We start from the raw sequence: 15,049 nt of genomic DNA, 5'->3' as shown, positions 1-15,049 counted from the left end.
CTGTCTATGTCATGATTCATGCTTGCATCAGATGCTCCACAAGGCTCCTGTGCTGATATTTACTTCCTTACTCTAACAATATTAACCTTTCCATAGCTGCAGCATCTTTTTTCTTTTTTCTTTTTGATTTTACATGAATGAGTATAAAATTAAATTCTGTCTCTATTTGTACATAGTTAATTAAAGGTTATAGTAGATATTATTCAATAGCTTTCATGGAGATTTAATTTAAATGTTTGACGTGATGGATCCATTATTTGAAAAAGAGGTTGATAACATCTTTACATGTCAGGTATAATATTTTGTGAATAATATACAAGATTTAGGTAGTTTTTTAAGAAATTGTATAGACTTCATAAAAATTTGTATTAAAATTTGGATTGTTTAAATGTATTGAAATTGGTTGTCTAGAGATAAATTGTATGACATGTTTTGATTTGTAAGAATTGGGAGGAATAAATAAAAACAGATTCAATTTTTTAAAAAATAATTTTTAACAATGGTTGTAATCATAATCACTGTTAAAAGTTTTAACAGTAATTATTACCATACCTACTGTTAAAAGTTACAGATTTTTTTTCAAAATTTTTAACAATGGACAACTTTTAATAGTGGATTTAGAACTGTTATTAAAAATTTATTTTCAACAGCGATTATCTAATGAATGTTAAAAGTCACATTTTATAACAGTGTTGGTTCCTTAAAAGATTAAATTGCATATTTTTATAGTTACACCGTTATTAAATACTTTGTACAAGTATTTTGATAATAATAATTGAAATTTTAATGGATCAGTTTTTTTTAAATAATAAATGAAGCACGACAGTTACGAAATGTCTTATATACCGTGTCGAGAGTTTGCGTTAACTAAAGCAAATCCAAAGCATCACAGGCGATGCAATTAGATGCCGATAAATTGAAGAAGATGCTATATACCGATCACTGCAACCCCCAGTGGGTGTGATTCATTTCTAGTTTCCCTGTTTCGGTTTTTGCCCGCTGAAATTAAACTGAATTGAAGGCCGTAAATCAAACTTTGCATCACGAGGCTTGTCAACTCACCAACCTTCCAACAAAACTAAACCTTTCCGTTCTCTGTCAAAACGCGACACATGGTTGTTACTGCGTTCTTTCTGAATCCACAGTACATAATTAATGTTTGTCGGAGCCAAGATCCTTCCTTTTTCGGGGTATCTCTTGTGAAGGAAAAAAGAAAATCCATTTCACTGGCTAGCTAGGGCCACCCAATATAATATGTATTGTTTTCGTTTGGTCAAGAAAAAGGAAAGCCAACGGAGCAATTTGATTTAAAGTTTGGGGTGGTTCAGACGCTATATGTATCTTCTTATAAATGTAAAAATTTTAATTATTCGGTGAAACTTGGTGTGTGATTTGTTCTTTTTCTGGCTCGGGACAGTACCTTTAAAGAGATCACGTCCTTTTAGTTAATTAATTTGAAAGCCCCTTTACGCGGTGACAATAATTATGATAATGTGGCAATGGGAGGAAGAAGAAAATAATACTAATACATATATAAATATAATGAGAGGGGATTGATATTAATTAATTGGTGAATCAAGAAAAGATAGCGGAGGTCATGACTCGTGAGGGTGCACATGATTCAAGAAAAAGAATGATTTGTCACGATAAAAGCATTACTTTCCCATGCTTTACCCTTTTAACATGTTAGTTAAATCACCATCACCTTCCCTTACACCCCACTCATCATCACTGATCACACGCCATCCTTATAGTTTTCAAAAAAGCAAACATGATTTAATTTATGTTCCGTTTGGGTCAGCGAGAATTTGAATTTAAATTTAAATTTAGACCAAATTCATTATCTAGATATATAGACAATTTTTTATAAAAACTCAGGCAATTTTTTTTTATTGCAGTTCCTTTTGAATTTCAACATATAATATATCCTAATTAATTGTTTCAAATGTGAATAATCCTCTTTTGATGATATAAAAATTATCTCTTTAAATATGTGTGTGTGAATTTGAATTTTAAATTTTAAATAAAAATTTAAAACTTAAAGTCAAAAATTTAAAATGCATGTTTTTTTTTATTCGAGTGGTATAGAAATGCACATCAACAAGAATGAATTGTCCTATTTGTATGACTAGTCCACATATTCAGCTAGTATTTGAAATATGATGGCGGGAATTTGAAATAATTAGTGTATATTATGTATATGAAATTCTAAGAAATTATTGTAATTTTTGCTTGGATTTAGATTATCTAAATCTATAAAATTTTATGAATCAAAATAATAAAATATTTGATTTAAATTTAAATTCTCATCAATTTAAAGGTAACATTTGTATTTCACACACATGTCATCATTCTATTAAAAATAATTTTATTTGAAATACAATTAAAAACTAAATGCAAGTAACACTTTCAATGAAAATTTGAACATCCGTCACATTAAGAGAAACTAATCATTTTTATTGTACTTAACCCTCATGGGTTCCAAACATAACATAAATTCATTCCAATTGGGCACGTGCTGAGAATGTGAAATGTGAAGAGAAAATGGGACGAAGTTGTGAGAGAGTGATTGGAAATGGAATGGATTTGATGAGAATCCGTGCGTGAGTAGTGAAGGAAGTGAAAGTTTGAACAGTCAAGTCTTTATACTTTTGGTGGTTCAGGCGCAACAGCCCTGACCAGGAAAGTGACATACGGAGACTCGTATGATACGAATGTGCGAGGCCATGGGAAAGGCAGAGCACGGTGGAATGGGACGGTGAAAAATGAATAGCCAATCAGAACGCTACACGTGTTTAGGTACTCTGAGACACATGTACGTGACCCCCCATTCTGTTGCCATATATTGTTGCGTGTTTGTAATTTTCTTGTCGGTTGTCGGCACCGTGATCAGAGCGCTGCTCCTGCACAGCAACACATGACACTCTAACGCCCTCTTGAAAAAAGCAAGCACTTCATGTAATTTCCCAAAACAACGAATGAAAAACATTATTAAAGCCCAAGTATTTTTGATAAGAGAATTAATAGACGAGGGGTGGAGTGGCAATTTGTTTGTTAGTTAGTAATGGTGGTGCGTAACGCCATTAAATATATTTGATATGGGTAGATCATGCTTAGATGTTGCGATCAGGGGACATAGGCAAAGATATCAGACTCAAGGGACTGAAAAGGAAAGGAAATGATGTGGTTTGGATATCAAAAATCAAAGTGTGACGTTGAGCCGTTGAAGGAGAGGCCTGATAAGATGGGCAATCGTCGAGGAAAGAGGAAGAAAGGGGACCCACCTACTTTAGACTCTGATGAGAGAGCGAGAATGAGTGAGTGTGAGGGAGAGCTTGATGTGCACGTCGCCACCACCATCAGCCAAGACCAAACAGCTTTGATTCTTAAGCAACATTGACTGATTCTTCCTCCGTCCACGTGGCGCTTCCCCATTTCCCACGTCTGGCCCACTCCCCTTATTTCGTGCCTTTTTCTTTGCCAGCGTGTTATTTCATGCTCGACTGACCGTTACCCACTTTACCCTTTAATTCATATCACTTTCACATTACTTTCTCGACTCTTAGGTACGAGTCATTTACACTTATTTTACTAAAATTTAAAAAATTAATTAAATTATTGACACCGTTTGACAAAATATTTCTCAATTTGCTTTTATTGAATGTATTGTTTTTAAAATTACTTTTTCTTTCTTGTATACAACACATGGAAAATTATGAAAGAGTGAAATTGAAATAAAATAATTAATCATTTGCCTTTTTACGTAAAGTGGCTTCTAAAAAATTCTACCAACTCTTTTTAAAAATGTGATTCACCTGTAACATAGGAAGGGGTGCAACAAAAATGTGTATACATGTAGTAAAAAAACGTTTCTTGTCAATGTGTGTTAAATTAAATCTTAAAAGGAAGAATGATAATGAAATACCTTCGAAATATGCAAATGCCAGATAGGTACTGTAAAAATAATAATTATTCTATAATCTCTGGGACTTTGATGGCGTTTTAATTTTTTGTGAAATGTCATATTTGTCCTTGTTATTTTCTAGATCTCTCCATTTGCTGAGTACTCGCCTATCATCATCAGGCTCAAGATCGAAGGCTATTGAATGCGTCACCCCTGTACAAATTTCATAAACCCTTCCTATCATCTTCATCGTCCTTTCAGCTCTAGGATTCAGATTGAAAAATATAAACAAAAAATACAAGCTCTAATAATCATAAATCCAATCAAAACTGGAGATGAAAGCTACAAATCTAGAAACCCATCAATCCCATTGCTGCCTACAACGGTGAAAACCTGCAAGGGAAAATGATGGAACAAGAAGCATCAAAGAAGGTGATATGCTGGTCATCCAAGGCAAAGGCTTCTACCAAAAAGAAAGGGAAGAGCATGGAACAAGCATGGAAGAGGAACAAATCTTGAACCCAGAAAGATGGTCCCTAGCATTCTATCCCACTGCAGTCGGCGACGACATGGTGGTTGTCCAAAGGAAAAGCCTTCAAATAGCTAAAGGCTACAAGATGCATTGCACAAGGACCTGAGAAGAGCAAGAGCGATGGCACTAAACATATTGCCGACGAGCACAAGAGTAGTGGAGGCAGTGTTGTTGGTGTTGCCAGAGCTCAAGGCCAAGGGAAGCTGAATGGAACAGCACTGAGAGTGTGTCGATGCCAAATGTATCAATGGTGGACTTGGTGGTGAACATGGAGAAGAAGGCCAGGGGGCATCAGCGGGAGATGTGAATGGGGTATTCAGGAGAGCAGCAAAGGGCCTTCTAAAACTTGAGGCCTGTGATGTTCCGCTTGTGTCCGTGAACTTCTTGCACTGATGCTTCTGCCACCATTATTGATTCCTCCCCTCATCAAGGTCCTCGGAGATGACATGCTCACAATAGTCGCTATCACCATCCCTCTCTCCGACCGAGTGCTCCACAAGTAGAGGGGAGCTAGAAAATGATAAGGGCGAATATGTCCTTTCACAGAAATTTAAACTGTCATCCAAGTCCCAAGGAACTAGAAAATAATCGTCAAATGCAATTTGCGGAATCTATTTGCCATTCGCATATTTCATCAGAGATATTTCATTATTATTCTCCCAATTTAAATATTATCACCAGCGTGTGTTTCAAAAGGATAATTAGAAATTATTTTTTATGTCTCTCTAAACTATGTTTTAAATTTTATGCACGACTCTACTAAATAAAAGAATAACGCCAACAAACAAAAGAATTGTAAATTTGAATGCAAATGGCGAACACGAAAATAGTTTTAGTTGATCTCTTACTAAGCAGGGGGAAATGACAGTTTTATCTAGTCCATATATATGCATGGTTTGGTGGAAGAATCGAAAAGAATGTCCGTGAAAGAAGAGAGTTTATAAAAAATTTATAAAAAATTAGATGCTAAATAAATAGCGCTCAGTCAATTTGCACACACCAAACTTAGGCGTGACTCACTTGCAAACATTTTAGGCATAGCAGGCGGCGCAGTGTGGTCCGTGATGATAGGAATAATCAAAGAGCGCTTGACTTGCCTACGTAGTCTCAGGCTCTCAGCCCCACTCTGGTAATTTCTGGCTTTCGGTCTTCGGAGCATGTAAGCAGCAACGACTGTAGGTCGTCCCCCAGCTTGGATGGTTAATGCATTGAACCATTTAGACCATGCATTCACTTTCAACTTAACCCGTTTGAGTTAGAGTTAAGTGAACACTATTATAGATAATTATGATTTTTAAAAGTGATATTAATTAAAGGTGATGTTGATAAATTATAATTTTTGTATGGATATTTTTTTTTTAAACGTGATTATGAAAAAGTTATTCTTGTTTGAATTGTATTCATCAAAATCACGTTTGGATATATAATTACCTAAAAGGTATTATTTCTATAATTATTATCATCAAATTTAATAATCCAAATCATTATTGATCATGATTGTGTAAACATTATCTAAATAGTGCGAATGAGCTTCGCAAACACTTGTGATAACTTGATTCAGACTTACGACTGGCTAGCCTGACGTCAACGAAGGTGGCAACAATGTGTCAATGTCACAATTCAATTCACTATGCATTGATTCATATGAGGCACCTATCCTAAAGTTAGTAATTCGTGCCAAATCAATCCAAATAAACCCAGAAAAATTCAAAGCTAGACTTAAATAAATAATACATTTTTAATGTTCGGTAACCATTCAAGCAGCCCAAATACCTAAATAACACTTTATATTTTTTTAAAAAATATATAACATATTAAATGTTAATTAATCCTATAAGTTTTATTTCATTTTATACTTAAAAATTATATATTTGAGTATATTATTTTAGATATTTACTTAAGAAAAATAAAAAATATTAATATTATTCTCAAATAAACTTAATTTGAATTGAGCCCACCCGTTCAAATTATGGGCTCTATCTATACTCCCTGGACAATGTGAAGGCATGCCTCAAAGTATTGTCACGTCCATGTCTCCAAAATATTAAGTAGACGTGAACGTTAATGTGGCCTGTTTGATAATAGGAATGAAAACGAGAAAGAAATATCCCAAAAGACCTTTTTAATGCATTTTCTCTTCCTTTAAACAAATTTTCCATGTTCTAAATGCACCTGTCCAGGGAAGACGATGGATCCGACCTTGGTTACACCCAGTGATCTAAGAGACTCATAAAGGGTATCTGCGCGGAAGACTCAATACAATCTGAATTCTGTTTCTACCTCCGATGACCCAGTTTCTTAGTTTACCCAGATATGCTTGAGCATTCTTAACCTCACCCGTAATCACTGAAACTCCTGCACGAGCCAACTCGTCGTGGCTTCTTCTTGCACAGCTAGGAATTAATATGGAGCTAGTGACTTAATACAAAGGTCTGGATTAGTCACTCTGCACGCATCTCTAGCATAATAGTTCCCTTCTTTGTTTTTGTTTTTTTTTTTTCTTTTTGGATAAAAACAATCGTTCCCTTTTGCATACAAAGCATTTGACTCGTGAGGAACGAAAGGCCCAAAAACAAGGCAAGAAGTAACGTCCTATAGAAAGACCCAACAAGACGGCACAGGATGATGAAACGGAGGATTGTAACACAGCTTCGCACCATGACAAATGGAGCGAGGGCTGGGCCCTTGCAAAGTAAATCTGATCACTTTATGGGACTTCTTCAAAGAGGGTTTATTTTATTGCCTAGGCAAGAGGTTGCTCAGTGCAATAAAAAATTGATGTGCATGATGTCCTAAAATACGTAAGAAAAGCAAGTACGATGGAATGGAAGACGAGTCTTGTAAATGCCGGATAAATGATAATAGTAAGGAGTAGACAATGAGATAATTACTTCATTTGCATTGACAGCATTTCGTTCTGCCCAATAATGGCAACAAACCCTCCCTGCTTCCTGCTTTGGACAAACGTAATGAGAGGCAGAAACAAACCAATGAAAAAAATCTATTTATGGCACGCCAAAGAGATAAAAACAAGCCTCTATCGTCAGCCAATAGACAATATTAGAATTACGGTATTTACGATAGGGCTGCTAATTTGGATCATGAATCATTCATTTATTAGTTGAATTCGTTCCAAATAAATTTATTTTTCTACAGTTTCTCAAGTGTGAAGTGAAGGTCTATGAACTGATGTTTCAAGGCTTGGGTGAGCCCTAAGGCCAAGGTTAATATTATAAACGCATAGATGTGGAGGGCAAATCTGTCGCTCCGCATTCATACCGACTAACACAGGACGAGTATCAACTATAGTAACAACTAGCAACACAAGTACTTCTATGCAAACTCTCAGCAGCCTCCTGTTGCAGCATATATTCTCAATTTCTAAAGCTGGAATAAACCGATTCTGGAATATCGGTCGGCTACAACATCGTTTGTTACCTAATGATGACTCTTTTCCATGCAATCATACAACAAATATATCTTATGGGGCAGGACAGATCGTCATCTTCCCCATCAACGTAATTTCATGTCCATTCCACCTACAAGAATTTTGAAATGCCAGATGTGCAACAAAGATGTTGAAAAGAATGCATTATTACCATATCTGAGCTGAAAATTTTAAGCCATTCTCTTAAAAGCACTATCAACAGTATTATGTGATTCTAACCAAAAAAAAAAGGTCTGGAAGAGGTCAAAATGTCAGAGCACTGAGTTAAGCTCTTCCCTCCCATCCATGGCTACTTGGACTCCTGAATGCTTTCCTCTGAAGGAAGTTCAAGCATTGCCCCTGCATGCTCTTGTCCTGGCTTCACTACTGCAGCAACTCAATTTGTTAATAGGCGGGAAAGAAATGCATGATCTACAACTTTTATTGAACAAATCACTTGACTCTAGAAACAGGAAAGAAAAGAAGAAACTAGATAGGAGATGACAAATTATTTGTATTCAAAATTATAACAAAAAATGAAAAACTACTCTCACTTTTTTTTAGCGATTCACCTGCACTAGTCAACGCGTGAAATAGCACTAGTCATCCATGTGGGTTTGGGTATGAACAGCCAAAATAGATGACTTAGAATACATAGACAAGGCAATTTTAAATTTCGTGGAACATGACATGATAGGAAAAAAATATAGCACTCTATATAAGCCTTTCACCTCAAAACATGACTAACTTAAGACCCGTATAGAAAAAGATTATTGACAGTTGATCCCAGATAAATTAGCCAAGAATTGAAACTGGTGACAACATTCAAGGGCATTTGTTAACACTTGCATGAAAGGTAGCATTAACTACTCAATTGACATTGGAAGGCAGACAGTGATTCAAGACTGATTCATGGATGCAATTTTTCTTTCGGTGAATTATTCCATACATCATTTTGTTTCAGGTGGGACGAGGGTTTGTCAAATTTGGAAATCCCATGGTCCAGTGAATCAGATATCCAGCGGCTGCTGCACTAGCCCTATGTTTGGTTGGGGGGGAAATTTCCCCTCCCCTCCCCTCCAAAACCTTCCTCTCCAAATTGGGGGATGCCCTCCTCCCCTCCCCTCCCCTCCTCCTCCCTCCATCCCCTCCCCTTGAACCAAACAAAGCCTTAGGGTGTGTTTGGTTGAGGGGGGGAGGGGAGGGGAGGGACTCCCCTCATTTGGTTAGGAGGAGGGGAGGGGAAATTTTTAAAATTTTCCCTCCTCTCCCCTCCCCTCCAAAGCCTCCCCTCCAAATTGGGGGGAAGCTCCCCTCCCCTCCCCTCCCCTTATTTGGATGACACAAGCTCCCCTCTCCTTGTTTGGTAAGGTGGACGGGAGGGGAGGTTTTTTAAAATTTTTCCTCCCCTCCCCTCCAACCAAAGAGGCCCTAAGGCTATGTTTGGTTCAAGGGGAGGGGAGGGGAGGAGGAAGAGAGAGGAGGGGGAGGGGAGGGGAGGGGAGGGGGGCTCCCTCCCAATTTGGGGGGGAGGTTTTGGAAAAATTTCCCCTCCCATCCATCTAACCAAACAAGGGGAGGGGATCCCTTGTTTGGATGGGACAAGGCAAACGGAGGGGGGCTCCCTCCCCTTGTTTGGTAAGGTGGAGGGGGAGGGGAAATTTTAAAATTTTCCCTCCCCTCCCTCCCAACCAAAAAATACCTAAGTAGCATCTATACATATAAAATCTAAAAAATTTATAAACCATGAATAGTGCCATTCACTTCAGACGTGTTAAGTACAGAACAGCAGTCTACTTAGATTTTGAACTCTTCATTCAATAAAAAAAAGATTTCACTTACTTCTACCTCAGTCCACATAATTAAATTCAAATAAGTCATTACATGATGTTATTTTAATTCCTCCACAATATAACAACGGTTCCTTAACATGTTCAATATTTCAAAAGTAGTCTCCCCAACAGAATGGAAACCTCAAGGTATTGTCTAAAGCACTCCATTGAGCTCTCTGATATAGCAATATAGGTTTTCATGTTAAAATATCATACAGTAAGACATTTTTATGAATAAAAAGATGAGAGTAATTCTGCTCCGACCGTCAACACTTGTATAAGACGCAGTGAAATGTAAAGTTCAAGCAGCAGCAAAGAACCAATGCCGACATGCGGATAAAAATATATGTATTATTCTAATCTCAAAGTTTTGTACTGTATAACAACATATTTGATGCCAAAAGCAGAATGAAAAAGCTATGTCAAAACACTTTTGAATGGGCTTAGATGAGGAGGACTACGGCAAATGCACATTCAATGTTCGTAGCAACAACTAACAGCTGTGAGATAGAAATTACGTCTTGACCTTCCATGAAAAGTTGTCACGAGAAGAAGAGGACAAAGATTTCATTTTGAAGTATGTATGTATTGAAATGGGTGCCACGTATACAGCTCCGCGAAAGGAAAGAAAACCGACATAAAGCAATAGAGACGAATCAATAACTTAAAAAATTATATGGAAATCAATCTATCAAACAGATGGAGTGCATGAAGTAGCAGCATAGAAAAATGAAAGAATTTGATGGAGTGGATGAAAGAAAGAGGATCTATTACCGTAACTGCCGGAGCCAGGATTAAGCTTTGCCTGGACAATCATGTGGGTAATAAAATGGGAGGCCTCACTAGCGTCTTGAAGTAGCCTCTGGATCTCGGAGTCAGAGGTCACGTTCCTGTTCTCCTCGAATTTTTTACGCACCTCCCCAGCCGATTCCTTCAGCATCAGTGCGTCACCAGCGAACGTTTTCCGAGTAGCTCTCAGAAGAGCTCGATACGCACTCAACACTTCCCCTCTCGCCATTTCGGATTTCCCCGTGCTCCAGCTTAGTGCTGCTTCTCCGCAAAGGAACCTTGTACGGGAAGCAGGATGATGTCAAATGGGCGGAAAAGGTTATGCGACGTCGTTTGGCCCCCTTTCCCCTTCTGAAGTGTCCATCATAACTCACAGGTTCTATGAAGGCCTTGATTTTATTTTAGTTTCCTGTTTTTCCTTCAATTTCAGTTCGAACATGTGGCAGAGAGTCTTGGAAATAATTTTATAAGCAGTATTGCATATGCTAATTGGCCTCAAGTCTTTGAAGGAGGTGGAGCATTTATTTTTTAGGATGAGGTTAATGTGAATTTTATTGAGGGCTCCTAACATGTGTTTAGAATTCCAAAGGTTTTTCACCATTTTAACAATATTTTAACTAATCGTGTCACAAGTTTTTGGAAAGGACAAGCATGGAAACCACTTGGACCTGGGGCATTGTCTTTAAGGAGGTTGAAAGTGGCAATTTTAATTTCTTCATCAAAGATGGGTAAAGAGAGAAGATTTTGATCATCCTAAGTGAGACGGGGTAAGACAATTGGATGAAGCTGGTGAAGTATTTGTAAATAGCTTAGGAAGTGTTTTGATGAGGAAAAAATGTCATTGAAATGGTGCCAAGCGAGAGATTGAATTTCCTCTTGATTGTTTGTCCAGGAATGATCGAATCTTTAGATGCACTGGACAAAATCTCTTGCCTTCCTTCTAGATACCATGGATTGGAAAAATTTAGTATTTCTCTCACCTGCTAGGTTCCATTTTAGTCTTAACCTCTGTCTCCAGTAACTATGTTAGCAATCATATAGGAAATCAAGTGGATGTTTCTTCTCTAAGAATTCATTAATTAGATTATAGTCATTTGACAGGGAGAGAGCCTCAGAACATTTGTGAATTTCTTGTTCTAAAATTTTTATTTGAGGGAAGATGATCAATAACAGAACGACTTCAAGAGGCAAGGGAGGTTAGAGTGCAAGAAATTTTGGATGTATGGTTGAAATATAAGATCTTGAGCATGAAGATGACCGACTGCTTTTTGTAATGGATGAGTAGTCTTTGTAGCCGCACCAAAGAGGTTCAAATCTCTTGAGGATGGCTTTCCTCACAGGAGGAGTAGAAGTTGAGAAGATAATGGACGAGTGATCAGAAGCTGTAAGGGGTAGGTTTAGAACAGTAGAAAAAGGAAAAGACTCTACCCATATGAGGTTGCGAAATGCCATGTCAAGTTTTTCTCTAACATTAAAGGAAACTTTTTTGTTGTTTGTCTAAGTGAATTTAAGACTAGATTAAGGAATTAAGACAAGTTGATTAGAGTTAAAACAATTGTGAAATTCCTCCAGACTACTAGTGCAAGGGTTAGAACTAAACTTATTCGGGCTATAAATAATTTAATTAAAGTCACCAATAAGCAGCCGAGGTAGAAATAAGATTGGCAAAATTAAAGTAATCCATGACCATAGGATGTGTCTATGAAGAAGAGAGGGTGGTTCGTAGATAAAAGATAGATAGATTCAATTATAGTGTTATTGGTTCAAAATATGACAATAGATGAAAGGGGAGAGGAATTTGTAATAGAAACATTACAGTTTTTGTTCCAAGCAACTAGTAATCCTCCTCTCTTGTTACAAGCATATAAACTAAAAGAAAACAAATATCCTAATGAGGAAACTATAGAAGAGGCAGCTATAAAGTTGATTTGGTATTTGAAAGGAAAATAAAATCAAGGCAATGAGACTTTATGAGCAACTACATAAGGTGAACCAGGCCATAACAATTCCAACTTAGGATGATCATGGCTTCTTGGGAAGCTTTTCGGAGGCCACTTCCCTAGCCTTTAAGCTCCTATTTTTTGAACTCGGAGGAGGTAAATGTAGAGCTTTAAGCTTTTGTGTACCAAAATTCACAATCCAAATAGTCAAAAGTTGCCTTTTTCTAGCTGTAAGAGATTTGAGTTGATCAATAGGCAAGTCTTTCTTTTATTAGTAGAGTCAGGATGAGACTTCTCTAAAGAAGATCTTGGCTTCTTAAGGGCAAAAGTTTTCTTAACTAAATCAATCTTAAAGGCTGAAGAGCTTAAAATGGGAGTGGTAGAGATTTTGAGCAATAAGAGAGGGTAGTTGAATTTGGCTAAAAATGGGGGGTCTACTAAAATAGGCCAAGTATGATTCAACAAACCAAAGTTGTTATTGGCAATATTGAGATCAGGGGGGTGACGGTGAAGGAGAATATGATGTTGGAGGGGAATGTTGACCTGAATGAGAAGAAGTTTTCCCTTATTAGATACATGCTATAAATGAGGAATGAGGCATCGAAGAGTTAATGGATAAGTGGAGGCTTGCAAAGGGGCTTTCAGCAAAGGAAAAAAATGCACCAATGAGGGTTAATTGTTGGGGTAAAGACTAGGGTTGTGCAAAAGTCCTTTAGCATGGTTCGGTCTAACCCAAGACAAACTTGGTTTAGATAAAAACTTATCTTTAAAGAGCAAAAAAAGCAAAAAGACTAGACTCTTTCTTCAGGATGGATTAGATAAGAGATTGAGCATTTGGACTATTTGGTCTAATCTAATCTTGTAAATTTATTTAATATAATTATAATTAATTTATTAATTATTATTACAATAAATTAATTTATAATGATAATTAGTAATTTTTCATGTTTTATGCTTGTAAATTCACGAATATTGAGCAAAATTCTAGCATTAACCAACCACACTCTTATCCTTTTATTGGCTAAATTTATTGTTAACTTGGTATAATAGAGTTTAGACATGCTAAAGGTTGTTTAATGTTGCTGAACGTTGTTTATTTTGAATCATTTGTGTGATAACTGAAATATTTTTTATTGTTGTTGAAGATTATTATGGATTTATAATTGTTGTTATTGTGATAAATTTTATATAAATACTAGTAATTTTATTATGTTAATTGAGTTTACTGTGTTGAAATAAATTACTACCTCTCATAAATGAAAAGGGAAAAAACAAAGTAAGATACTTAACAAGACTAGGACTAGTCTCTTAGTCCTACTACATCATTCTGGTCTTGTTCGACTTCGAGTTATATTGGGACCATACTGAATTATGAATTGTCAAACTCAACTCTTTTTATGAAAAGGACCAGACTTTGGGTTAGGCCGAAATCCTATAGGGTCAGTCTTTTGTGCAACCCTAGTAGAGAAGGTAGAAGTAAAGGTGCCTTTTTCAAAAGTTGAGAAGTAGAGGCTACTGCTGTTTTGGATTACTAGTTCAAGAGACAATAAGGATGAAGGATATATACACTGGTTGTAAATCTTAATGAACAGGCAGAAACCATCAAGAGGCTAGTCATGACTTTCACAAAAAGAAATCCATTTATGGATAAGTTGACTCAGGAGAGAAGGCTTATAGGGAGCAACAGACCATTTATATTTATGCAAAATAGTATTCGCATCTACGAGAGTGATTTGAGTACAGTTATCTCCTCCATCAGGTTACTTGCCAAGAGCATGAAAATAGGACTTCAGGAATTGATCAACTTTAAAGTCCAAACTATCCATTGAGTTTCCCAAGCACTGTCTCTTTGAGGGGGAAGTGTTGAGGTAGTATTAGAAAAAAAGCTTGATAACTCATACGTAGGCAGATGATTGAAGATGTCTTGATTTGGGGGGATAAGGAAAAATATTAAGAAGGCATTTCTTGTTATGGCTCGAAGAGGGAAGAGATAGGGAGCTTGAGCGTGGGGTACCAGGTTCATAAATTTTAAGTGGTTGAAAACCAGGCGATGGAGAGGGATTTTTCTATATGGGTGAAAAATATAAAGTAGGTGAGAAAAAAGGAGGGATATCCAGTAGATTTGGGAAGAGTGTGGAGGGAAGTACTTGGTTAGTGTGAACGAGGAAGTTATTGACAAGGTGATTTACATTAAAATTATGAGGAGGTGGTTGAGCAATAAAAAAAGCTGGAGGGTTATTCTTATTATGGTTTGAGTTAAGTGGGCCATCATCTAAGTTAATACTTGAGGAGTTAGGGTTAAAAAAGTTGAAGACAAATGCAGGCCTGTCTTCTTCACGGAGTACAATTGCTCTGATCTTGTTTCAAATATTCTATATTCTGAAGGACCCCTAAGGTATGCAATTCTAATGGTTCCTTGGGTTCTGTTTCTTCAAATCCAGTTATACCAAGTATTTATAGTGGGGTTATGTTTAAAACTTCCCCAAATTTAACCACCATAAAGCTCTTCCAACCTACCATGAACATAGTTGAAGCTAGCTAAAGCATCATTGATAGCATAGAGGCATTTTGGTGTGGTATGACTAAGAACCCAATAAAAATGGCAATGGCAAAAAAATCTCTCAT

General features: G+C 36.8%; 1 protein-coding gene across 2 annotated transcripts; it reads right to left on the bottom strand.

Annotated features, from left to right (window-relative positions):
- Positions 1 to 7,767: 7,767 nt before the first annotated feature.
- On the bottom strand, positions 7,768 to 10,842 carry LOC129287943 (mitochondrial zinc maintenance protein 1, mitochondrial). Of its 2 annotated transcripts, XM_054924235.1 has the most exons (3): positions 10,470 to 10,842; positions 10,222 to 10,307; positions 7,768 to 8,250 (listed from the first exon to the last, which is right to left on the bottom strand). In XM_054924235.1, the coding sequence occupies exons 1-3, from the start codon at positions 10,711 to 10,713 to the stop codon at positions 8,248 to 8,250; spliced, it is 333 nt and encodes a 110-aa protein (XP_054780210.1). In that variant the 5' UTR covers positions 10,714 to 10,842; the 3' UTR covers positions 7,768 to 8,247. The 2 variants fall into 2 exon arrangements, with proteins under 2 accessions (XP_054780210.1, XP_054780216.1); XM_054924241.1 differs by lacking the exon at positions 10,222 to 10,307 and having other exon boundaries at positions 10,470 to 10,830.
- Between the last annotated feature and the right edge of the window lie 4,207 nt (positions 10,843 to 15,049).

This window comes from Prosopis cineraria, unplaced genomic scaffold, assembly GCF_029017545.1.
Source record: "Prosopis cineraria cultivar Desert tree isolate PC_DT_omini unplaced genomic scaffold, ASM2901754v1 PC1, whole genome shotgun sequence".
NCBI classification, from domain to species: domain Eukaryota; kingdom Viridiplantae; phylum Streptophyta; class Magnoliopsida; order Fabales; family Fabaceae; genus Prosopis; species Prosopis cineraria.
The sequence above is the reverse complement of the archived record's forward strand: the minus strand, read 5'-3'. Positions and strand labels throughout refer to the sequence as shown.

Bases quoted from the DNA above. Each gene is read 5' to 3' on its own strand.
- LOC129287943 (XM_054924235.1), bottom strand. From the start codon at position 10,713: ATGGCGAGAGGGGAAGTGTTGAGTGCGTATCGAGCTCTTCTGAGAGCT. The intron at 10,308-10,469 runs GTAATAGATCCT...CCTTTCGCGGAG, and splicing joins TCCTGGCTCCGGCAGTTACG to CTGTATACGTGGCACCCATT.